At 39.4% G+C, this 25,896-nt stretch overlaps 3 protein-coding genes across 6 annotated transcripts; all 3 read left to right on the top strand.

The window, feature by feature from the left end:
- The first annotated feature begins 4,750 nt into the window (after positions 1–4,750).
- On the top strand, positions 4,751–10,167 carry LOC138191900 (arrestin domain-containing protein 3-like). The gene is made up of 6 exons (XM_069138973.1): positions 4,751–5,201; positions 5,799–5,856; positions 6,022–6,169; positions 7,262–7,358; positions 7,810–8,066; positions 8,822–10,167. Exons 1-6 carry the CDS (start codon positions 4,775–4,777, stop codon positions 9,485–9,487), a joined length of 1,653 nt encoding a protein of 550 aa, XP_068995074.1. The 5' UTR covers positions 4,751–4,774; the 3' UTR covers positions 9,488–10,167.
- A 311-nt stretch (positions 10,168–10,478) lies between these two features.
- Positions 10,479–18,565, top strand: LOC138191971 (arrestin domain-containing protein 3-like). The gene is made up of 6 exons (XM_069139092.1): positions 10,479–10,753; positions 13,604–13,661; positions 13,753–13,900; positions 14,599–14,695; positions 14,905–15,161; positions 15,416–18,565. Exons 1-6 carry the CDS (start codon positions 10,498–10,500, stop codon positions 15,848–15,850), a joined length of 1,251 nt encoding a protein of 416 aa, XP_068995193.1. The 5' UTR covers positions 10,479–10,497; the 3' UTR covers positions 15,851–18,565.
- Positions 18,566–19,206: 641 nt separating this feature from the next.
- LOC138191801 (uncharacterized) lies at positions 19,207–25,685 on the top strand. 4 transcript variants are annotated; one of them, XM_069138822.1, is made up of 7 exons: positions 19,207–19,306; positions 19,901–20,298; positions 20,482–20,635; positions 21,543–21,662; positions 22,005–22,095; positions 22,412–22,581; positions 25,446–25,685. In XM_069138822.1, exons 1-7 carry the CDS (start codon positions 19,255–19,257, stop codon positions 25,526–25,528), a joined length of 1,068 nt encoding a protein of 355 aa, XP_068994923.1. In that variant the 5' UTR covers positions 19,207–19,254; the 3' UTR covers positions 25,529–25,685. The 4 variants fall into 4 exon arrangements, with proteins under 4 accessions (XP_068994923.1, XP_068994922.1, XP_068994924.1 ...); XM_069138821.1 differs by having other exon boundaries at positions 20,479–20,635; XM_069138823.1 differs by having other exon boundaries at positions 20,479–20,635; positions 22,412–22,597.
- Positions 25,686–25,896: the final 211 nt, after the last annotated feature.

Raw genomic sequence — 25,896 nt, 5'->3', positions numbered from 1 at the left:
ACAGCCTGATCCAACACACTCCAAAAATCTAATCATGCCACTCTAACATGCCGTTGCTTTCCCCTTAGACGTATCAATTTTAATACTGATTTTGCAAACACACAGCATAAAAACTTTTAACATGTTGTTTTGCCTTCTTTAGAACTTCCCTAAGTTTGAATTTTGTGTAGTTCATTTAGGAAGTGGCTATCCTCTGTCTATTTTGTCAGGCAAGACCTGATTCTCAACATAAGCACTCTTAGATTTGAGGCCAGTGAGGTATAAAAGGCTTTCTGTCTCAAGTCGTGCCTCTCGTAACAATGAGAAATTCACTCTGGAAACATTCCTTATCTCTTAAGGTAACAATACTTTTGCATTTCGGAGCGTCGTAAAGTATATTTTGGGCAAAAGTTATGTCTATTATCTTTACTCAAAAATGTTGTAAAGCATTGGAATCTTACTTGCAGCCATTACAAATATATTTCCATAAAATATAACCCCAAGGGCAGATAGTAACGAATAGTAACTCTTCATGCCAAGCAACAGAGACAAAAAAGGACAAAACCGGTTTAGCAGCATAGAGTACCATGAACTAACCTGTGCCAATCTTAAAGTAGAACTTTGCATTTCTTCGTCCTTTGATATCACGATGCCTTGTCAACCTTTACAGCTGTTTTGCGAGTCGCTTAGATTTATCTCATTTTTGTGATAGTCTTATGGCCCTGACTTCAATTCCCCCTCCTCCCCTGATTGCACTCAACACTGGCAAGGTAACAGTCTCCATAGTACTTTTTGTTGATGGCACATCAGCTGACAGAGATTAGTTTATTATTATCTAAACTTGAGTAAACTTTAAAGAACAGCAAGAGATATTTTAGACCAGCGGTTGTCAACCTTTTTAAGTCTCGACCCCTGAGAATAATCAGTTTGCTATTTGTTTCAGGTCACTATTTGAAAACTCTCCAAATAGTTAAAGCGTAACAGTGGCTCATTATCCATTGACAGCACTCTCAAAAATGAACTACATAGGCTACTTTGTATCTGGTTTTGAGTATAATGGATTTTGTAATGTTTTTTCACATATCTACTAAAAACCTAGAACTAGTATATAATATTAATTTCAAACATGCCTTAAACAGGCCAGTTTAAAATAAACGGCACATCGCTTGGAATACAGACGTAAGCAGGCGGCAGGAGGAGGGAGTCGTCAAGACGGACAGTCTCCACCACCACAGAAAGTCAAGAAGATATTTGCATCCAGTTTGATCCAATACTGATTTAATGAGTGTTATCAGATCAATCTATATTGCTTGTACTCAGTTTATACACAAACAAAATTAGACGGGCTAGAAAGCTCATCCAAAGCATGCCATCATACCAAGTTCCCACTCTAAATAAATTGGCTGCCCAGACTGGTCCTCTCCCTTAGAAATTCAAAACATTAATTAGTCTTTAAACTACACAGGGAGAAGCTCATAGAAAACAATGGACATTGTTTTTTTATTACTAATGTGTCATATTTAGATCATCAGTGCCTAACATCAGAAGTCGATTTCAAAATCCCAACTATGCCTCTTGTTTTATGTCACCTCATGACAATTCAAGATTTAAATATTCATATTGTAAACACTATATTTAACATGCATTCTGTCTGGTGTATGAACACACGTTACTCAAAGCCCAGAAATAGGATGTAATAGGATTTGGGACAAAGCAGATATATTTTCTCTGTCCCGGCATGGACAAAACTGCAAATATCACATAGAAATATAAATTAATTCAAATGTAATTGCCATCATGAAGGAAAAACTCCTGGAGGTGACTATAGTTTACTAGCCGTGTAGCATAATTCCCTTTTGTTTTACCTCCAACGTCTTTGAGACATAAGTCAGTGATTTAAATAAGTATTTTTTTATATATAGGCCGATACATAGAACTAAAATGGGTGATAATCCCTTTTAGCGACGGGGCTAAGCTAACGAGTATAGTAGCTGATTTTGACCAGCTCCTTAACTCAGGGTAAAGTCTTGAGTACACACCAGATGCAATGCTGTGAACTGCAGCTGCATGTTCAGGAAACGCTCATAGACCCCTGCAAATTACTAACAAATTGCACCAAGTCAAACTACACTGGCATTTTCAGAACAAATTTGGTGTGCTGAAAATGCGAACGTTTTGTTGGTTGCCAAATTTCGGCTGTGCGTCTACAGATACGAACTTCCAATTATGCTGTTACTGAATATAAAACGGGTTAATAAAACGTACATAGCTCTGGAAGAACGGTGATCCGAAAATGCCAAACATCGCTGCGCGCCGAGAGACAAACTTTTCTGTCAACAAAGTGGGCGTGTCCGGCGTACAGGTTCAAACTCCAAATCAGCCAATCGGAGAGAAGCCTCAGGTCACCTGCTTTGCGAATGATCGAAAGACGTACATGCGCGCTCATTCACCAGGTGTTACAGAGTTCTGCCTGCCCAACCAAATGGCATGCAATTTGCAGGACCGCTCATTGTAATGAATTGGCAATGTAATATGCCCACCGTTTAAAAACGATATAATCTCCTTTTTCAGGTCCATCAGTGATGGCTAAAAATCAGAAGTCTATAGCTTTTCAACATTTAAGCCATTCATCTTTAATTAATTAATTTAATCATCTTAATCAGCGTGCTGTTAGTAGCATTTCCTTTATACAAGTGGTCTAGTCACAAGGTTTGCTTGATTAATCTCAATATTTTTACAATGTTATCATTAATATTCTTACTATAATATCTTCCCTGATGTGTTTTTAAGCATGACTTAAATCGGTTTAGTTTTTTGATCCTTATAAATTAACCTAAATTAAGCTTGGGATAGGTTTAGTTCTAGGCTTCTAAAACCAGCTTTTTAAATGTGGATAAATAAATGTGGGTTGTCAAAGTTGATTAAATAGATTATGTGCTAATAAAAAACATTTGTCCCCTATAAAATGTAGTGTTAAAGATATGCATTATTCAGCAGAACTGATTGCTGCCAAAAAATACATCCCCCATTGGTTCAGCTTATAAAATGTATAAATTTACACTGTCGAGACAAAACAGCCCAAAGTATGTGCTGATAAAAACCATTTCATACACAGATCTGCAGAAATTAAATTACAGTGTGGATGCGTTCAACAGAGGTGTATTGTGTGAGGCACATGCAATTATCGGCTGACGGGCAGAACTCAAGATAACACCTGTTTTAATAAAAACAATAAAAGCCCCTTAAACCATGCAAAAAAAAAATCTATTAAAACACAATTAATTAGTTTAGATCAATTAATTATCTGTTTATTTATTATCCCATACTCTTGTTGTAAACCATTTTTTTTAAACAGTGACAACAATTTGAGTTGCGTTTTATAAAATTATGAATTCTACTTAAGATAGTGACTCATGTGCAACCAATTTGTATAATTTTCTGCATTTTCTTTTGGCCCTCTACACTATACTTGATAACCTAGATATATTTCATGCTTCAAACTTAATTGACTGAACATAAGTGTTACATCACAGATTGCTACCATTTTAAGTGGACTCAAATCTGATTATGTAAACACTTCCCACACAATGAGGTTAGATAAATTCATACCACACTGCTTTGGTCCTGTGAAAATATTCATGTATTAACAGTGTAACACTAGCACCAATAACCAATAATGTATAATGGAGAATGAGGACACGATGAGCCTTTTAACAAAATAATTTAAAGTTATGATAAACAGAACAAACATCTTTAACAGGTGAACAAGCAATTTCCAATTTTCTTTGTCCTGCCACTTCAGCAGTATGAAAATCTCCCGCTTGGCCTTCAGCTGTCCTATATGTTTTTTCGATGCATGCTTAAGAGGGTTGCACAAAAAACCTTCAAAGTTTCATGCCCCACTTTTCAAACTCCTTTTCTACATCATTCAATTAATTTATTTTCAGCATTGGACTATTATTAAGAGGTGGCTACCATCCAGTGTGGGACAGTGTGCTCTGGGGGACATAACCAAGAGGCTGAGATAGGGTACAGGAACATCTGTGTCAAGTCTCAGTGAAACACACCACTGTGGTTGATAACAGCAGAGCTAAGATCCTGTGGGTCCTCAAGTTGCAGTCTGACAAGCACCTGCTGGCTAACCAATAGTGGCCGTTGAGGGCAGAAGAGGGCAGCGGTGCAGTGGTGATGGACAAGGAAATCCCAGCGGACAATAATATGGAGCATGAGAAAACCAAGAGGTAAGGAACAACTGGAAAAGATGTGAAGGTTGAAGTCCTCATTTAGCCCAGTTTTGGCAGGAGAATTAGGGTTGAGGACTCCCAAAGATGGAATGTAGCTCAAACAGAATCCAGGCACAACATCTGAGGTCTCTGAGGAGTGTAGTCAGACCCAGACACCTTTAGCTCTCAGGGGACCTACGGTTGAGGAAGACACCCAAGTGGTGGTGAGAGGGAGATTTATATGCATGCATATGTATTGTCAACTAGGCTACATACGAGTCTGCAGAAAATACACTGTGGGCTACCTCGCAACAGACATCTGATTCATGTGAGCAACAACTTAAACTGATTATTTTTCAAAGCTCATTCGCATAGCATTGTTTGCCCTGCTATCACACATTTCCACAAATTTTCCAGCAAATTTGAATTTCATAAGCATTTAACTCGCGCAGGCGTATTGTCAAAAGAAACCTGTTGGACTCGCGCATGCGTACGAACGTCTATAGCGGTCACCCCAGTGATCTGCAGTTGTTTCCTGCGATCCGCTCTTCAGTCTTTCCTTCCCTCAGTGGATGGCAGCAGAGGTCTTTGAATACCACTTCCATAGGGCGTGTCCTTATACCACAGTCCACACGCCACGGCCTAACTGTCCAGAAATACCATGCAGTGAAAACATTTGTAAGCGAGAACGTAGACCGAGTTCCTTTCGAGGTCGAAACTCCTTGGACTCCTTCTCTGCAACAATGCCTTCGATTAAAAGCTTCTCGATCAATTACGACTTGCTGAACGAGTCCGGGACGTTTTCGGAGGGAGACACGATAACGGGGAAAGTAACGCTGCTCTTGGCGAAGGAGAACACGATTGAAAGCCTTTTTATTAAAGCTAAAGGAGACGCTGACGTGCGCTGGACGAGAAAGTCAGGCGATGACACCCATACATACTCTGCGCACAGGAGATACTTCAAACTAAAGCAGTTTTTAATCCCAGAGAACTCCAAGGGTAGGCGGTTGTCGTCTTATTAGTAAAGCATGCCTTTAACCAATTCAGTGACTTAACATGATGTAGGCCTTCAGTTTAATCGCTGCCTGTCAGTTTATGCTGTTTTCTCTTATTCTTTTCTTGTCCAGTGATGGTCATGGCACCTCAGTGATGTTTAAATACTCAATAACACAATATAAAAACAATTTAAACCTATCATTTAGAAAGAAAGAAGTTGTATATTTTAAACCGTTGGAATATCATTAAGTGTAAACATCAGTGATGTTAAACTTGCTCTAGTTTGAGATAACTTGTAGGCCTTAAGATGGCCGTTTATTAAATTAAACTGCACTGTCCAATAAGTAGCCTAAATTGCAGCTGCCATATTGTAGTGGACAAAATGTACAATACTGAAATCAAGTAGATTAAATAGTAATACTTATATGAAGCAGGCATATCTTGTATTGTACACTAGAGTAAGTAGACTATACTGCTCAAGTTAAGTTAGGCCTACTTTGTTACTTTCCACTACAATGTTTATTAGTATTCACAGTAGCTTAATAGGTAGCAAGAAATAGCAGACTGCTGTCAGCATTAACAGAGTCCCTTCCTTCTCAGACACTGTTGTGGCCCGAGGGATCCATGTCTATCAATTCAGCTTTAAGATACCATCAGGGTAAGTGCAGGTAGACAATTGACCTCATGGTTGCCCCTCCAAATTGTAATAGGCTGTATTTAAAAAAAAAAAAAAACATAAAAAAAGAACTGTTTCCTGCACATGCTTAAATGGGTGTTTATGTAATTCACATCATGACACGAATCTGCTGTTTCCCTTTGACAGGAGCATGCCTTCCTCCTTTCAGGGGCACCATGGAAAGATTGTCTACAGACTAGAGGCGAAGCTGTCCAGGAGTTGGAGGATGGACACGACAGCAAAAAAGGAGATAAATTTTGCCTCTAAGTCCTTTCCAAATATTCCGTCTCTGATGGTGTGTAAAATATTTGATCATGCATACACACATCTCTGATATGTCACATAACTTAAGTGGATGCCAAAAGTCCTCCTTCTGTCTTGTCACACAGACCGCTTTGTTTATCTGCTGAAATTTTGAGATAACAAGCTCTAGACCTATCCCACCAACACAGTACAATGGAGGTGATTGGCTTTTTTTTCAGAGCAAACATTGAAACATTTTATGGAGGGAAAATTGTAATTGTAAAAGTAACTTTTACCAATCATGATGGGTGCATTCCATTTAGAGTTGTCAGTCCAGCTGTTCCACATACTGGCATTCTGGTTTTACTTACTGCAATAGTTAAATAGAAAACAGCTATCATTAAGTGTAGGAGCTCTACATGTGCTGTTCCTGCTATGAAAAGTTAAAACATGTACTTTGGCTATTAGAATTTGGAGTTGAAATTATTTTAATCCACAACAGCAATGTGTCTCTAGGAATCATGCCCCAGTTACTGTGGATCATTTACAGGCATTTGTCAGGGATATTATTTCTTTTGTAGGCAGTGGTTTGTGGTGGATTGAAATCCAATATCCTCTCTCTTTCAGCTCTGTAGTTTCACTTTCCCAACAATGAGGAAAATATCTGGCTGTCTAGTTGCTACTTTCACCACTGTGTTCACCAGCTAATCTAAAACGGTGTCTGTGTCTTGTTTAACGCTGAGCAGGCTTTATACAGTGGCCTTATTTATGTTTTTGGGGTTTTTTTGTGATTTTTTTTTTTTTTTTTTTTTTTTTTTTTGCTACCTTGTACAGCTGACTAATAAATTATAAAAGTGGCGAGAGTGAACCAAAACAGTAACTGTACAGACTGGACAGCTAACCAATTAACTGAAACTCAGTAAAACATTCCGCAAATACCAAGGGGAGCTGCACATTCAGATAATAACTCTTTGTACACCCATCAAAATGAGCAACTAGTTTCCCATTATAACATTGTTTTCACAGTTCTTTGATAAATTGCTCTCGTAAAATATCAGTCATAGCATCTTAAACCATGCATTTCATTGTTTTATTAATGGATCTGAATCAAAAATAAGTATTTTCTCTGTTCATTTCATTTTAGTCACAACAAGTTGGCTCAACAAACAAAGAGATGGGTTTTTTCTCCAAAGGACACGTACACATGGATGTCAGTGTTGACAAGAGGGCTTATGCCCCAGGTAATACAATTCCTTTTCAGCTGTGGTGGGTGCATGCTAACTTACTTTTGTGGCATCCTTGGATACCTGATTACAAAAATGAATATATCAGTGGTACCAGTTCAACCTATGCCCTTGACAGCTTAAAATATCTGCCTTAAATTAGTCTGTTATTACTGATAGTTTTAATAAAACATTTAAAAAAATAATCAAAATCTGGGGCATGAAAAGAAAAAGACCCCCTGATCCCATTTTAAACAGTATAATCACTGTGCTATTTCCACACTTGGCTTAGATAGTATTTTCAAATATTGTGGGTGGGGTTTAGCATATTATATAACATAAATTGTGCCCTACAGGTAGTCTTTATACTGTATAACACACTTTCTGGAGCACACCACATTATCCTACAAAATATGTAAGTTAATGAAATTGAAAATTAATGTAAAATATTGTGTTGTTTTCCACACAGGTGAAACAATGATGATTGTTGCAAAAGTCAGGAATTCTTCATCCAGTGAGATGAGTCCCAAATTTAGTTTAACCATGGATACCGTGTACCATGCTAACAGCAGTACCAAACATGAAAGCAGTGTCATCCACAAAATGCTTGACACCCCCGTTAAACCCAAAACACAGAAGGAGGTCAAGTGTGCAATGAAGATTCCACGTGAACTGGCTCTGACAATCCAAAACTGTGAGATTATCTCACTGGAATACCACATAAAGGTATGTTATACTTACAATTGACACAGTTTGAAAAGGGAGTGGAGCCATACGCACAACACTGAGGCTGGCTGAAGCTAACAGAGAACCTTACTTTTTAAAATTTTGTTTGAAAGTACACCCAAATTGTCATATTAATGCAGAATAACATCACAAGGGTTGACTGACTCAATCTTCCAACCTGTCTTTCCCTTCCAAATGCCTCACTAATTCACAGGATGCTATACCGACACTATGCAGGCTATGCTCATACACCAAACTAAGATACTACCTCTCACTGGGTTTATCACGTGGAAACCTCAGCTTCACCTTTGTTTTGTCAAGTTAGGCCCCCAACTCCTTAGAAAGGCACAACAGCAGTCCTGGCATCCCAGCTCTACTCCCCTCAATTCTCACATCCACCACCCGTGCTTCTATTTGTTTGAGAGCTAAGGTAGTATGACTTGTACCGACATGCTTTGGCAACATTATCGTTGCTCAAAGCAACACTTTCATACCTGCTACACATAACTACCACTGCAATTTTTTTTCATTGCCAAATCCAGACACTAGACCCTGCTTGTATGACTTGTTCCAATAAGAATTTAAAGGAATTAAAGAAGTATTAATTTAACAAAGGCCAAGCAGGTGAACACACTACCAGGAGAAAGGCAGGGTTTTAAGTCCAGGCAGGCTACAACGTAAGAGGTTTTCTTGTTCCTGTTCTATATTAAAAGTAAAAGCATCATGTACTAATGAGGAGTTGTATTTTCTCTCAGGTGTATCTGGACATCAGCTTTGCCTTCGATCCACAGGTCAAGTTGCCAGTGCTAATTATACCTCATGACTTAGCTGCTGGCTGTCAGAATCATTTGGCTGTTGGTCCCTATCCACGTGGAGCTGTTGGGGGCCCAAGCAACAGTGACTTCCCTCCCCCTGCGGTGTCTCTGGGTCCCTCTGTAGCAGGTGCTATTGGGGGCCCAAGAAACAGTGACTTCCCTCCTCATGCCCCTTTTATGGGCCCATATCCTGTGTCTCCACCTTCAGGCAGGTATGGAAACCCGGGAGTCCCAACATACTCAGCACCACCACCTGCATACACAGACATCCCACCGCCATATGCCGGTCCACCAAGTGTATTCCCCTCTCAGCCAACACAGGGCTACAATAACCCAGCGCCACAGCTGCCTTCTCTGTATGGATCAGCATTTTCATCATTTTCTGTGATTCATCCTCCACCCCCCGCCCCACTGTTTCACCCGCCCCCATCTGCCTCAGAGATCCAGCCAACCCCTTCTTCTCAGCGCCCTGAGGTACCGACATACAACCTGATGCCTTCTGCACCGATGATGAATACAGACTTCTTGTCTCAATCTGATGAAGGTCCTCCATCATATTCACTCCTTTTCCCGTCTTCCACTACTGAAAACTCTGATGCGAAATAACTGAATGGATGCATAAAAACCAAATGGTGTTTGTGAAATTGTGAAACAAAACACTGAATCGTGTCTTTGAAGAGTGTACATTTAAAATAAGGAAGTGATTGTGGGCAAAATGTACTGTTAGCATTTAAGCAATTATATACAAAGAAAGGTACAAAAAAATAGGACTTTTGTACTGTATGTTATAGTTGTTATCTGGCCAGTTGCCTTTGTCAAGGTGCTAATGTTATTACTCCAGTCTCAGTCATCATCCATTGTATTATACAGGTCTTGTTTGACATTTGAAGTGTCATTTTTTTCAAAATGAATTTACATTCGCTCGCTCTACCTCTCTTTTGTTTAGGCTCATGAAGAGAATCTGGAAATATAAGCTATAGGTCAAATTTATATTTTTTTAATGAAGCAATCAACTCTTACAGCCAAATATTTTTCCTCTATAATTTCCAGTCTGTTGAGTTTGATAATAGATAACTACTTCTGTCAATTTCATTAAAATTTGCAAACTTTTTTTGAAGTTGACCAACCAACTTCCAGTGTTTAATGCTACTTGTAGATTTCAATAAAGATATGTAAAGTATTTCTGTCTGTCTTTCAAAATGAGTGGGAAGACTTTGTTATGTAGGGCTATGTTGTATGATGAAATTTCTTGTCCACAACTTAGTAAAATTCTTGACAAAAAAAAATCTCATTCTTCTGATCTTTCACATCATATCAAGGGTCTCTTATTGAGCAATTTTCAAATCTGACAAATAGTCTTCTTATTGGATTAAACTCATAACATATACAATATTCAATCATGACCTTAAGTTGTGCAACAGTGCATTGTGTTGTTAGGATACGTGCATTGATTAGTACAAGGTTATAATAACAGTCTTAACTGCTTGACATGAGGCAATTGTGGAGGCGTTTGTATGATCTCACTCTTCGGGCGGAGCCGTAGATAGTTTCCAGACTGGTGATTGTTGTCGTGAGTAGTCTGAGGAATTACAGCGCGTTTGGCTGTCAGACCCGAAATGTCTCCAATAAAGGACTTCAAACTGATTTATGAAACCCTCAACCAAGAAGGCACTTTTTCTGAAGGAGATACCATAATTGGCACGGTCAGTCTGAAATTGACAAAAGACACCAAAGTCAAGAGCTTTAAAGTAAAGGTCAAAGGGGAGGCTCACGTGCACTGGACCGAAGGAACTGGAGATCGTAAGAAGTCGCACAGTTCGCACAAGATCTATTTAAAAGTCAAGGAATCTTTAGTTGCAGAAAAGGATGAAGGTAAGCCAAAGAAATGTGAAAGCAAGTTGTTCCATCCTTCTTTTTTTTTTTTAAACATGTGGACAGACGTTATTATAAAACTATGAGCGTTCGTTTGATAAGAAAGACCTTTAGACTTTAGACCACGACTATGTTGTACCCATTCATTTTAATAGCCTATTACTGTCTCAGGATGTTTGCACAATGCTGTCCTTTATTGTACAAGTATACAACGTCCAAATATGCCTAGATTAAAGTTAGCCTATTTAAAATTTCTGCTCTCCTAAAAATGTCAAGATAGAAATTGATAAATTTTGTTTTTAAATTATAAGGCCCTGATTTACTCAACATTTGCGTGTGTAAAATCACATGCAAACTTTACACAACCCGCAAAAATATGTCCAAGCTGATCTACTAAGGAAGTGCAGTGAGGATTCCGTCTTTCAAATGTGCCATTTAACACACGTCGTCCATTTTGCGTGTTTTCCTGAATGCATATGTAATATTGGGCGTTTCTGCTTAAAGGTGCAAAATACTGGGAAGGGAAATAAAAATACACACATTTAGCACCTGCAATGATATTTACTAAACCTGAAAGTAGAAACAGGAGAAGTGATTGCGTGTGTATTTTAGTACGACTGAAAGACACGTATTAACCAGATGCGGAAATCCGGGAGATGGCTGCGTCTGAGTTATTGAATGAACTGAATGATGATTGACAGCCAACTGACAAGGGGAGTCACGTAATACCAGCAAAAAACTTCTTACGATTCCTCATCGTCCTGGCTTTGAGTCATTCCAGCGTAATGCTGCTTGGATATCCCACCCAGTCCAGTTAGACAGGTGTGCTGTCCCGGGTCCTGAATGTGTCCTGCAGAATCCACAGGTACATAAGGTTCCCGAGCACTCGGGAGGCACTGAATGAAACTAATTCACCTGCTCATCAAAGAAAGAGCTGGACCTGCTGCTCAGTGTTTGTTAAAAGCATCTCATCCACCGTCCTTCCTGTTTTATTTGCCGACATTTTATCATAAGCCGGGTTTTTTTTTTCGCCTAATATCTTGCCATCTAGCTACTTATCTATTGATCTTTTTGTTTTTCCCACAGCATTGACTTACTCACTGATAACCTCCTATATAGCGTTTTGTTCTTGTTATATTTATATTTCTTAATTTCAGTGGGATCAGATTTTCTTCTTCCTTTTGCGGCCGTGCTAACAGAACGGCTGGAATCACTTTAACACTCGCAAACACCTCATTTAAATACAGCGATTTGCACCTGATATCAAAGACGCAATTACTCTTAGTAAATCACTCGCAAAACGGGTGCAAAATAAATGTGTTAACCTTTGAAAAGTACACACAATTTAGTGCCCTTTATTTGAGATCTTAGTAAATGTAAGTTACAGTTTTATATGTTCATAGTCATATAAACATATGCTGGAAAAAAGAAGGGAGTCAAGAATTAGCAGAAGTATATTAAAATCAGTACATGTTAAGGATGTATCTTAACTTAAATGTTCAGCAGTATTAGCTTACCAAACTTGCCATTGCCCCTCATAAGAAAACTTTTTGCATTACCTTATGCGATATTGCTATTAAATGCAAAAGTGAAAAATTAAAGTGTAATAAGTGCAAAAAAAACACCTCTTTGGCCTTGGTGTGGTATTAATCTGTGTAACAAGGAAATTTGTATGATGAAAATAAATTTGTCATGACAATGCTCCCATCACAAGAGGTCATGCGAGACGCATTTGTAGCTGCATGAAATGCCAGGTGAAGCATGCTGATGCAAGGTGGAAACCCCCTCTGTGAGACTGTGCCAGCCTCAAAAAACTCAAATGCATGACACCTTTGCGGACTTGTATTCATACAAAATATGGCCCAATTTTACATGTATGTACATCTGCAAACACATTTGAAAGTAGGCTAAACAATTGCACGTACAACTATTGGTAGGCTACTGTGGAATATAGATCTGCTTAGTGCATATGAGGGCTCATATGTTGTATGCTCGTTGGTTGTCTTCCACCAAAAGTCATGTGTATTGATGTATCCTTTGTTGGTTGGTGGAGGTGGGGGTTGTCTTCCTTCGCCCCCTGGAGTCCTCCAGACAGCCATCTGATAATGCCTCAAAGAACAACTGTATGTGACCCCACAGGTTGCAGACCTCCTACTGTGACCTTTTGGTTTGGCCAAGCAGTATCACTCACATTTACATACACAGCCTTTTGTCTACACCTTAAGATTGGTAGTGATGGTACGACCTATATGTAAGTAATATGATGTGATATATATATATGTGTTGTATTGTTGTAAACATATCCTAGCACAGAAGCACAAAATACATACTGACTGTAAGCATTGTAGAACACATTGCTTATGCAGGAACTTATCACGTTGGGGTCACAGTAGGGTGCAACTCACTATCAGATCAAAAAGAGGATGTGGTTCAAACGGAGGACAGTGGAAAAGTACTGAGACAAACATACTATGCAAATGTTCCCGCCTCACTGTAGGTAACGCCTCTTCCTATAGTATATGTGTATGTGCCAGAAAGGGGGAAGTCAGACTCCAACAAAGAGACCTCAGGTTGATGTTGGGCTCTCCAAGATGTCTTGTATGCTATGCAAGATATCTTGTAAACTACGCTTAATAAAAATCAACTAAGACCGATAACTGCCTAAAGACTGCTTCTATCAACGGACTCGGGGAAAACAATTGGGGACAACAATTTGAGATACAACACTACCCATGACTTTAGTTAATTTGCACATGTGAACTTCCCATAATACATAAATCTATCCGGTCGGTGAAGGTTCTTTTGTAAAGTCTCTACAGGTAACATCAAATGTCCTCACTTCTTTTGCAGGGACTGTACTTCCTGAAGGGGACCATTCTTTTAAGTTCAGGCTTCAAATCCCTCAGGGGTAAGTAGGAATTTCTGTCTAATATGTCTGATATTGACACAGTGCTATTTTTTGCTTTTGCAAATATGTGCATTCCTGTACTGTCTTACAGGGACATGCCATCATCCTTCAAGGGGTATCATGGTAGAATTGTCTACGCACTTCAAGCGAAGATATCCAGGAGCTGGCGGATGCCCTCTACAGAACAAAAGGAGATCAAGTTTCTTTCAAAGTCCTTACCACACAGTGATCAAATGATGGTAAGTGTGACACCACATTGATACAAGTTATGATATTGATACTATAATTTTGGCTTGTATGTGCTAAAATTTTTAAATTTTAGTTTGTGGACTAAAATTGAGAATGGAAGATAACACAATGGTGATTGAGCCTGTGGCACACAGATGAAAGCCTTTGCATTTCATCCTTACTTCTTAATAAGTCTGTTTACTTATCAAGAAGTACACAATCCGGGTGTCTGTGGTGACGTTTCTGTGAGAAATTACAAGGGGCGCAACAGGTTAGCTCTTCAACAAGCTTCTGTGTGAACTGGTGTATGAAGAAGAAAAAGATGTGGCGTATTGCTTTTTTCTGATATTTGCTAGCATTGTGTAACAGTTACGATGGCCGAACAAAAAAAAAACAAAAAACAACGTCACACAGGGGGACACTGTTTGGATCTCTGAGACGTGAAGTCCAAAAACAATACCTGCCTATCGCCATATGTGCCACCAAAGACAACCAAACAGAGATCTTTCAGATTGTTACTTTACTACAATGTTTCAATCAAAGTTGTCAAGTCATGGAAAAAAAATGGAGGAGGAGGAGATGTTAAAGAGTTCACTTATACAGTGTTCGCCATGACAAGGGTAGTTTAATCCAAAGATTAATAGCAACATGATTTTACGATGCATTGAGATGACATGGAAAACATTTTTGTTTACATGACTTGTTATAGTATCAACAGTCTGGCTCCGTGAATAAAGAGATGGGGAAATTCACCAGTGGCGAGGTCCAAATGTCTGCTACTGTTTCCAAAAAGGTTTGCTCTCCAGGTAAAGTGACTCAGTGTATCTCATCTGATATCAAATGTTTGCAGCTTTGTACATTGTTTCATTATTAAGTCACATGATGGTTGGTTAAATGGTTAAGGTGGTGTTTTGTACATGCGGTGTACTAAAAAAAATACACAATCATTAATATGCGGGGACATTATTTCAGAAAAAACTGTTCTTATTCAGATGTTATGATTTGTTTTTGATAGGTGACACTTTGTCCATTGTTGCCAAAATCTGCAACTCCTCTTCCAAAGAAATGAGGCCCAAATTCAGCATAGACCAGAGAGTAGTGTACCATGCCCATGCATCCAAGACATATTCTTACAAAAATCTGGCCAAAGTGGTTGGGGACACTATCGCACCTAACTCCCAGGAAACTGCCTCCTGCCAACTGATGATTCCTGCTGATGTTGTCTACTCTCTCCATAACTGTGAACTCATCACAGTTGAATATACTCTCAAGGTATGTGACAATGAAATAGTGACATTACTCAGGAATCAATTAATCACTTTTGTTTGCAAACAATATAACAATACAATATCTCTTAAAAGTACAGCGTACGATGCTGAATAAACATGTGCAGTATATTGACAAACAATAATCATATTTTTCTGTGAGGACAACTAACTTACATAATAGTTCCATCCATGGCACTTTGATTCAAATTATAAGTACTGTAGACTGATTTCCTGTCTCATTTTGTCTTTGTTTCTCAGGTGTATTTGGACATTAAATTTGCCACTGACCCCACGATTTTGTTTCCACTGATCATCGTTCGCCCTGGCTCTGCTACCATTCAGCCCGGTGGGCCCGTGGGGCCTTACCCACCCGGGGCTGTCGGGGGCCCAAGTTACAGTGACTTCCCTTCTCCCGCCTTCCCTCCTGTGCCCCCAGGCTCAGGTGTTTATGGATACCCAGCACCAGATCCCACTCAGTATGCAAACATGACAAGTGGCTATAGCAACCAGTGGCCACAAAATGCCCCTGCATACGGTTTTTCATCTGCAGCGTTCTCACCTCCTACAGTGCAGCATCCAGTTCCTACTGCTCCACCTCAGTTTCAACAGGGAGGAGGACCTCCAGCATACGTGTCCCTTTACCCCCCATTTAATGATCCTTATGGCAGCAGTGGGTCAGATCAGAAAAGATGAGCTTAAAATTTAACACAAATAATCTAGAGCTGACAAATGATGAAGGCCTCTGAACTATTTATAATCCAGTCAATCAAATATGTGCTGTTTTTAAAAGTGAATTTCTCGTGTTTTACATGGATTAAATGATTAAATTAAAATGTATAGATTATTTGAATTGGGAGTGGCTGTTTTAAAAGACTGACAGTCCTTAAACTTTGGACAATTCAACATGGTCAAATCCTAAAACTCAAAATATATGAGCTCTGCTTGATTTATTTAGAATGGATAGATTTCCTAAATATCTCAAATTAGATAATTTTATATCTATTAAAAATCTTCAGTTTATCATTAAGAATGTTGTGAATAAGACATAACTGTGTTTCTTACATTACATTTCATTTAGCTGACGCTTTTATCCAAAGCGACTTACAATAAGTGCATTTACAACCATGAGGGTACAAAACTCAGAACAACAAGAATCAAGAAAATACAATTTCTTCAAGAAAGCCAAACTACAAAGTGCTATCAGTAAGTGCCATGTTAAGCGCTACTAAAGTGCTACCTATTCAAGGTAAAGTCGGAAGAGGTGCGTTTTTAGTTTACGGCAGAAGATGTACAGACTTTCTGCTGTCCTGATGTCATTGGGGAGCTCATTCCACCATTAAGGAGCCAGGACAGCAAACAGTCGTGATTTTGTAGAGTGTTTAGCTCGCAGTGAGGGAGCAACAAGCCGATTGGTAGAAGCAGAGCGGAGGGAGCGGGCTGGGGTGTAAGGTTGGACCATGTTCTTGAGAGGGACTTGAGTGTAATTAGCATTCTTTTGGTGAGTTTTTGTATTTCATGTTGTATATGTCACATTCTATGTTGTATTTTAATGTGCTGTGAGTGTGTACTGCTCCTGTTTTGGCATGACCTTGCTTTTAAAGGAGATTTTTTTTTATTTCAATGGGACTTCCTGGAGAAATGAAGGTCAAAAAATGGTGTTGTATCTGTGTCAAATATCAACAATAATAACTTAAAGTTCTTTGAAGTTTATCAGGTTTATTAAAAACTTGTTTTCATTTAATTTAATTTAATTTAATTTAATTTAATTTAATTGTACTCTATTAATCCCCGAGGGGAAATTATTTTGCTACAGCAGCATCCCGAGGGGGAGCTGCTGCAACAGGCTGCCACGACCGCGGCGCCAACCAACCTGAGGTGCATGTTTTTGGGTGATGGGAGGAAGCCGGAGAACCCGGAGAGAACCCACGCAAGCACAGGGAGAACATGCAAACTCCATTTAGTTCCTTCCTTGCAATTCATCCATCCATCCATCCATTAGCTATACCCGCTTTATCCTGAACAGGGTCACGGGGGCGCTGGAGCCTATCCGAGCTCACATTGGGCGAAGGCAGGGTACACCCTGGAAACAAAGACCATTCACGCTCTCATTCACACCAAGGGGCAATTTGTAGAACCACCAATTAACCTGAGATGCATGTTTTTGGATGGTGGGAGGAAGCCGGAGTAACCGGAGAGAACCCACGCAGGCACAGGGAGAACATGCAAACTCCGTACAGAAAGGCCCAGGCCCGGATTTGAACCCTGAACCTTTTTACTGTGAGGCGACAATGCTAACCACGCCTCCCTTGTAATTCAGATCTTTATTTATTCACGGGAGTTCTCAACATTTTACCTTCTTTAGTTTTTCTAGATGTAAGCCTAAAGATGACCATGGTGCAAACCAAGAAATTACGTTTTTGAGTGGTAAACAAACCTTGAATATTTTACAGAAAAACAATTATTTTCAGATTCGCAGGTAAAGGGGAACTTGAATTTTTTTCTTGCCTTATTTTGATCACATTCTTTGTGTTGAATCATGACTGAAGAAAACAACATGTGACCATGCAGGCCCCCAAAGCTGTCCCATTCCTCACAGTAACGAGTGGGCCATCCTATTTAACTTGCTATCCACTATTTTCTCCTCACAGATTTATGCTCTTTAAAACTAATTAGTAGTCCATGGAGTTGTAGCGCAGTGGTTGTAAACACATTTTCCTGCCTGCCATAGTGATGAACAAGGAATGTGAATGTAATGGTGGAAGAAGTATTCACATCCTTCACTGAAGTAAAAATACCAATAAAGTAATGTGAAAATACTCCATTACAAGTAAAAGTCCTGCATGAAAAATCATATGTAAGTAAAAGTACAGCTGTATTAGCACAAATCATCTCTCTGACTGATGAATTATTATATATGACATGATTAAATTAATAATAGTGAAATATCAGTGTATGAGCAGCATATTACTGTTGTAGCTGCTGGAGGTGAAGCTAATTTAAACTACTATATCTACAGAGGTTTAGGTGGAAAAATTCTTATTTTGTGGAGATGTTAACTACTCAGACATCTGAAATGTGATCCCGACTACTGTTACGGCCCCCGGGGCCTCTACTAGGACTTGTGTGTTGTCTTTGGTTCTGTTTTCCAGCACCACTGGCTCCTGGATTGGCTGTGGAGTCATCAGAGCAACTGGAGGCAGCTGGCCACTGTCTCCAGGTTGCTTAAAAGCCAACAGTCTGTGGACTTCTGCTCCCCTGGCGCTACGTCAGGCTGTGTCAGACCTTATGAGTTTCATGTTGCTATAGTTCTCTGGACAGCATGTTTTCTTTATTAAGCATTTTGATTAGAACCGTTCTGTTGGCACTTTTGTTCATTTTTAATTAAATAAACACATTATTTCAGTCTAATCCTCCGTGTGCCTCGTCATTTGTTACGGTCACCGAGCCGGGCCATAACACCACACACTGATTTTGTCAGAACTCAGAAGGCAAAAAGGTTGGAAACTACTGGTTTGATCTTGAAAAATGTGTTGTATTTAAAATATTGTTGAGTTATACACTGTCTTCATCTAAAAAGTAATGCAGAAATGTAGTGAAGTAAAAGTAAAAAGTAGTATCAAATGGAATTTTGATATGGGATAAAATGTGTAGTACAGTTCCAGATTAAAGGTAGTTAGTTACTTTCCACCACTTTGTGTATGAGTGTATATCTTTTTTTTTTTTTCCATATCAAAAGCCTGTGAGAGTGGCAGCTTTTAAAATCTACCAAAGTGATGTTTGAGAGTTTAAAATTGGTTGTTTTTTAAAAAAAAAAAATTCTGGACAGAATTGCAATGTAAACAGTGAAAATTCACTCGTGGTAAAAAAAAAAAAAAAAAAGAAAGAAAAAAAGACGCATTTCCCCCTTAAGAGGCTCTGGCAGGAATACGCTCTCCTCTATTCATCTATCCGTGTGATGGATGCACAGACGGAGGGTGCAGGAAGTTTTGTTCCCTCCCACTCGCTGCTGCTGCTGCTGCTCCAGTTGCCCAGCGGATACAAGCTTTATTACCACGGGAGAGCCCAAACACTGCCTGTGCCGCCGGCCTGCTCTCGCCATGGGGAGAAGACTGCCGTGTGTCTGTTTGCTTGTCTTCGTGATTTTTCAAGGTAAAAGCTGCTACCACGTTACCGAGTCAACTTGCAAAATATAACTTGCGCGTCTAAACCCGGCTGGAAGTTGAATTTCCTGACTGCTGAAACGGGAGGTGACACCAATTTGACGTCAAAGAAAATGGCCAGTTACGTTATTAAATTTTACAGTGTGCGTAAACTTGATTAAAATCGTGTCGTGAATAGCCGGAGGACATTTAAAAAAAAAAAAAAAAAGTCCTGTTCTGAGAAAAGTTGGAACAAATATAAAAATGTATTGCATCAACATTGGCTGAAAGTGAACAACAAACTTTACCTGCCCTGCCCAACTTACGTCTCCACCCCCAGCTGATAACCGGATACGTTAATAATGGAGGTAGCTCTTAGCCAGCCGGGAAACCAATTAACAAAAAGTTAGATAAAGATAACTTGCCATTTGGCTTTGCACAGTATAATACCACCTAATATTGCTGTTATGTATTGGAAATGAAACGATAATCTTCTGATTTGCATGCATTTGTTTTAAATCTATGTGAAAATAGCTTAAATGGCAGCAATGTCTTGATTGAAATGACAATATATATATATATATTTTTTATGTTGCCTTGGTAGGGGTGTCTGGCTTCAAGATTCGTAACAAGCTGCTGGGTAAATGTCTGCAAGTGGCAGAAGGAGCTTTTGGTGGCAGGGTGTCACTGGGGCAATGCAGCCCGTACTCACCTCTGCAGGAATGGCGTTGGCTCCCGCAGACCCAGGCTCTCAGCAGTCACCACACCGGGGAGTGTCTCACTGCCCCGAGAGAGCAGTACGAAGGTGTCCACCTGCAGCACTGTGTCTTCAGAGCTGGGACGGCCGGTGGTGGAGCGGCAGCAGTGGACACGGGCAGAGAGGCAAGCGGCCAGGCGTGGGCCTGCTCCAAGAAAGGTCACCTCACTCTGATAGGGAGGGGGCTGCACCTTAGTGCTACACACCAATCCACACTGGTCTTCCTCTCCAGGGAACACAAGCAGGTGACAACGTTTTAAAGTAAAAGGTTTCCTCCGCGTGGTATTCTATACGATACGGCCTGAATCGAGAGTATTTCCAACAAAAACTTCAGAGGAAATTGATATTGTGGAATATTTTTACAGAATATGAGGGAGTCTTACGGTATCTGGGTGTTCTTTTGGCTCCCTTTTTCTTTTTACAAGCAGGGTAGCAGGTGGCGGACACTTGATAACCAGACACTGTGCAATGGGAGAGACGGCAAACATAACCAGGATCAACCTCACCATCATCTGGGGAAATCACTGGAGCCGGAGAGTTTTCAAAGTGACTTCGCTGATATACATGGACACGCTGAAACATGTAAGGACCTCAAAGTGTCTCTCAGTAGTTTACTCAGTGTCTTCCTACAGTGTGTGACAAATATAAAAGTAAGATCACTTTTTTTTTAAAGGGGTTTTTGGTAGTTTAATCCTCCTTACTCACACGTTGCATCAACAATGACTTTTTGATTTGAAAAGTCTTCCTGCATAATGTTGCTTCTTTATTATTTGTTGATTTTTTTTTTTGTGACCATCTTCAACACTGCATCCGTGGATGTTAAAATACATTCCTTTCATGAGCGATGTTGCCATACAATCAAAACATGGACATCCTGAAAATGATAATAAATTCCTTCTTTGAACAGGTTACCATTCAGCAACTGATCCTTTTAAAGGCTCACTGCCGGTGGAGTCAAATAAATCAAAACACTCAAATTTGTGTGTTTAGTAGTAGTTAAGGGTTACTACTTTCAGGAATGTTTCGAAACCTTTCTGTTGTTTTTTGCTGTAGTAAAAATGTTTTTTTTGCAATGTGTGACAAGGTAGATTGTGGTAAAACCAGAAACCCCCATACAGTATGGCCATTAGATGTATTCTCCTGTGGCCTGCAGATTTGATTACAGCGTGTCTGCTTTTAGCTTGAGAATCAGATTTTGTTACAAGCTTTTTTTTGAGAGAGAAGAGATCCAGCCACTCCATGAAACGCCATCACTGGGATTTGTCAAGTCACGGCTGATTCATGCTCCTACTGATTTCCTTTTTACAACTGAAGATGTACAAGCACAACTACGGCCTCCTCCACTAAAGATTTACTCTGGCTCTGAAGAGTTAGTAAACTGTATTTTTACCAGCATGACAAAGAAACCAAACCCAGGATGATCACCGATTTGGGATGACTTGTTGACTTGCTTCTTCTTCTTTTTTTTTCTTTTTTTTTCTACTTTCAGTTGTAGGTGCAATGGGCACCAACGTCACACAACCATATGCTGCAATTGATGTGAATCATTTGTCTTTGAGCACCAAATCCCCTGCAGATCCCACCATAATTTTCTTTAGCATGGACTACGGTAAGTGTAATCAGTAAAAGATTGAATGGATTTCCAGTTTTACTGTGGAAATGTTTGATTTTCTCAATACTGTATATAAGCTAGCATTAAAGTCTTTTTAATGTTTTAAATATAGTTACTTTTCGACCACTAGATGGAGATAGACGCATGAAAAAACAGAGCACATGTTTTGGTGGATGTCCTATAATATTTGTAAAGGAGTTTCAATGGGCTTATTTACAGTGTTGATAGAAAATGAGCAAATATGTGAACAAGAGTCACAGAGGTAAATATGAGCTGAAATGTGGGTTGTGTAAAGTGATGTATTTCTTGGTCTTTTTATACCCGTGTAAATGTGTATAGGGATGGGCTGGAAGATAACCATGTTGGTTCTGAGCTCTTTGGCTCTGGTCCTGGGGACTGTGATTCTTATCCTCAATGTTTATTCTAATAGGTGAGTGCTTATCACACACATACACACACACACACACACACACACAATTTATGTACATTTTGCTTAGGAATTAATTATTTATGTAATTTAGTCATGGTCTTAACAAGAACTTGAAAGGACACATGACAACAATTTTCAGTAGTTATTTGAAACAGAAAAGAAAACACACAATGGCAACCTGCAGCCACACGCTTATATCAACATTATTTGGGGAGAAAATGGAAGAAATCATAGGTAGGACATTTTACAGAGCTTTGTTCGTAAAAATATTGCACCTGGAGTCACTTGGTCTCTCTTTTCTGACTCGCTGTGCCAGAAGGAAGAAGGTGGTGTGCGTTTTGAAGTCGTACACCCCGAGGCCAGACGTGAGTGTTCCCGGGTGCCCGGTGTCCAGTGAGAGAGCCCCGCTGACCGAGCATGCCATGCACCTCTCTCACTCCTCCCCCACTCTACAGCGAGGAGAAATCCTGATCCAGTGGAAGGATGGTACCGTCACTCCACTGTACGAGGCCTGAAGGTCGTGCTGTTTATGCAGATGTAGACTTGGTGGTGGTTGTGCAAGCACGCAGGGTTTATTGTGCAGCGGTTTTGCATTTTATCTTCTGAATGCATCTGAGGGGGATTTTGTGAACGTGAAGGTGTCATGGATCAGCTTGTTTGTTTAAGGGTTAGCTGCCAGAGGAAGATAACAACAGTGGTGAAGCTGCCAGAATAGAAAGAGTTGAGTATAAACTTGACTATAATGTTTTCAAAGATACGTAGTACTGACTGCTGGTGTTGGAAGATCTGAAGGGGGTGCTTGTTGGATGAAAGGACTGTAAAATGAATGCTTTTAGCATTCAGCCGTTGTTTGTAGACTGGCTATAACTACCATTTAGGAGCTCAGCAAAGCAACCGTGGCTTAAGCCTGTAGTTGGATAAACACTTAGGAAACTAATCTTTGCCTGCTAGGGTCTACGCTATAAGACAATCTGAGGTTCTAGTCGCAGGTCGAGGACATTGTTGTGCTCGGTCATCAGCTTGCTCAGATGTAAAGAATTTAAAATGTCTGCAGGAAATTCAATTCGCAATTAACTTTGTTGGTAACCATATATCAAAATATGGCTTGTCTACTCAGACACGCACTCTAAAATGTTTGGATTCATAGGCTATTTCAGTACCATGCAATTACAGTTGCATTGCAGCTTTGTTGTGTTGCAAGAAACAGTTTGCAGATGTTTCATGAAAACAATTTGTGACACATTTAGCTTGTTTTACATATTAAAAAACAATCCTAACTTAGTTTACATACAAAGTGTTCATAGCTTGAATTCTGAGGGGAACAGTCTGTTAACTTTGCCCTTGACTATGTTTTGATACTGACATCACAGAAACTTGAATTTAAAATGTTAACATTGGGTTCTTCTACTACTTCTAACAATCTCATGGTCTGCTTAACTCACTTTTTCTGGAGTTTTTGACCGCTTCCCATAGTCATTATCAATAGATGAAATTTGCTCATGATCTTTTACTTGTGTAGTTAAAAGGGCCAGTCTATTGTTTTATCAACATTTGTCATCACTGACTTCTTAAATATATGTGACGTCCTGATTGAACTACCAATTTGTGGTACACTTGTTAGTTGTTGTTGTTGGTTTTTTTTTTAACTACAAAAGGATTTTTCGAACCGTGATCTAGCTAATAAAGTGAGCTTTTTACCATACTTGACTTGTATGTCTTGTATGAACACAAAGATGAGTGATATGGTGTATTATGTAAAGCATCATTTTATGATATTTGCATCAGAGAGTCTGTAGGGATGCAGTCGTCACATACATAGTAAGTTGATGATGATTGTGGTAACGGTTACAGAAAACATGCCTTTCCCTGCGGCACGGAAACTTCCCAGCAGGAGGAGCCTGTTTACAAGAGAAAACCAGAAGCTGTTTTAGTGGTGTTTTTGGGGAGAGGCCTGGGTGTTGTTGGGCAGGTTCATTTTATCTCTCGCTCCTCTTAACAATAATGAGCAGATCCGTGTTTGGACAAAACAATGCCAGAGGGAGAGAATGTAACAGTAATTTATATGCAAAACCTCTGCTTTGTCAAATTTGTCTTTTTGGAGTTTTTGTTTTTTCTTCCTTGAGAGCGAACAGACAGCTCACACCCTGTCTCTCCTGCTGGTAGTATTTATTCTAATGAGGGGGCACTGAGTTTACTATACAGGACACAACAACCTAAAATGACATGGCATCCCACACCCTCCCAAACCACATACACATGCCAGACTAAAAGACACAGGTTATTGTTTTTATGGCAAAGGAAGCTTGATGGTTTAGCTTCAACAATAATTGTTTAATATTTGTGTTTGATTAACCTGTTTTTTTTTTGTGTGTGTGTGTTTTTTTTTTTAAATGTATTCACTGCTTGCTGTTACCCTGGCACAAACATATTAATTAATATATTTTGAAAGTGACTATGAAATAAAAAAAATAAAAAAAAAGGCTGTGAGAGTGAAGGTCTGACTTTTGACTGACTTTTGAGGGTGTTTACATCGACATTGGATTAATAGTGTAGAAATCATAATCCTGTCATGAGACTCCTCCACGACACTGGTCAATATTAATCCAATATGAATCTTGTGCACACCTTCAAACACCTTCAGGCAAAAGTCAGCACTTTTGATGAATTGTCATCGGGTCATTTCACATCCACTGGGACTGAACACTTCAATAGAAAATGTGTCCAAACACAGGTTGTGCCGTATGTGTACCAACGTGTCTTGTTGCTGGCAGGAGATGGTGGGAGTGACACATGTATGAATAAGGGGTGTGTGAGAGGACTGACTCAGCACTCTCAGTAGCTGGCAGAGCATATATCTTGTTTCACAGTCATTCCTCGAGGATTCATTATCAAACCATCCAGTTTTTGTTACTACTTGTTCCTGCTTTGATGTTTTATTTTACAAACAGGATTGGAAGTGATCTGAGCTCAAAATGCTGCAATTAAATATAACTCCATTGCCCACTGGTTGCAAAATTATCTCAATGAAATCAAATTTGCACAAAAAAGTAAGATACCAATTTGAACTAGAGCACCATAAAGAAATTAACAATATAAAATACCCAATACAAAGTGTAAAACTTTTAAGACTCTAAAGATGTAATTTGCACTGCGTAATCTCTTGAAAATAAGATTTTGGCTGCTGTGAGTTGTTTCCATTCAATTCTTCTGAAATCTCTCAATTCTTCTGTCTTTTGTGTTTTGGGAATTTAAGACAAGCGCACAACTGACAATATATTGTTTAGCAGTAGTTCATCTTGAGAGACTGAAGATTGTAAAAAAAACAAACTCACATCCCTCTCTCTTTACAGTTATTCCCACGAGACAGTTACCAGATGAAACACAGTTCATGGTGCTCCTTCGACCTTCGTATGACTTTTCCGAAAATGTGTAAATACCAATCAGCCAGCAATGAGGCAGTAAAAAAAAAAGAAAAAGTTTTTGGACTGTGAAGTGGTCTGGACAACATTTTGGTATTTGAGGCTTGGGTAACGGAGGAGAAGAAGACTGGAGGAAGGAGCAGAAGCAACAATAAACAGATGATCTCTTGAGATGTATGTGTTTCCTCTATTTCTATCTCAGCACAAAGACCACACTTCAATTCACTTGACACAGAGACACATGCTAACATATTGTATGTGCATGCGTTTGTGGGAAACCTGTCTTCGTCACAGTCGCTGATTGACGGTCCCAGCAAACCGTGTTTTTACTTTGACATCCAAATTCTCATCTGTGAAAAACAAACTACAACAACTTTGTGTG

Source organism: Embiotoca jacksoni, unplaced genomic scaffold (assembly GCF_022577435.1).
Source record: "Embiotoca jacksoni isolate LCO1_2020_lvr unplaced genomic scaffold, fEmbJac1.0.p SCAF_8, whole genome shotgun sequence".
In the NCBI taxonomy this organism is placed as follows: domain Eukaryota; kingdom Metazoa; phylum Chordata; class Actinopteri; family Embiotocidae; genus Embiotoca; species Embiotoca jacksoni.
Note: the sequence above shows the minus strand (reverse complement) of the source record. Positions and strands in the feature narration are given on the sequence as shown.

Bases quoted from the DNA above. Each gene is read 5' to 3' on its own strand.
- LOC138191900 (XM_069138973.1), top strand. From the start codon at position 4,775: ATGGCAGCAGAGGTCTTTGAATACCACTTCCATAGGGCGTGTCCTTAT. The intron at 5,857-6,021 runs GTAAGTGCAGGT...TCCCTTTGACAG, and splicing joins AGCTTTAAGATACCATCAGG to GAGCATGCCTTCCTCCTTTC. The intron at 7,359-7,809 runs GTAATACAATTC...TTTTCCACACAG, and splicing joins CAAGAGGGCTTATGCCCCAG to GTGAAACAATGATGATTGTT.
- LOC138191971 (XM_069139092.1), top strand. From the start codon at position 10,498: ATGTCTCCAATAAAGGACTTCAAACTGATTTATGAAACCCTCAACCAA. The intron at 10,754-13,603 runs GTAAGCCAAAGA...CTTCTTTTGCAG, and splicing joins AGTTGCAGAAAAGGATGAAG to GGACTGTACTTCCTGAAGGG. The intron at 14,696-14,904 runs GTAAAGTGACTC...TGTTTTTGATAG, and splicing joins CAAAAAGGTTTGCTCTCCAG to GTGACACTTTGTCCATTGTT.
- LOC138191801 (XM_069138821.1), top strand. From the start codon at position 19,255: ATGGGGAGAAGACTGCCGTGTGTCTGTTTGCTTGTCTTCGTGATTTTT. The intron at 22,096-22,411 runs GTGAGTGCTTAT...TCGCTGTGCCAG, and splicing joins CTCAATGTTTATTCTAATAG to AAGGAAGAAGGTGGTGTGCG. The intron at 22,582-25,445 runs GTACCGTCACTC...CTCTCTTTACAG, and splicing joins CCTGATCCAGTGGAAGGATG to TTATTCCCACGAGACAGTTA.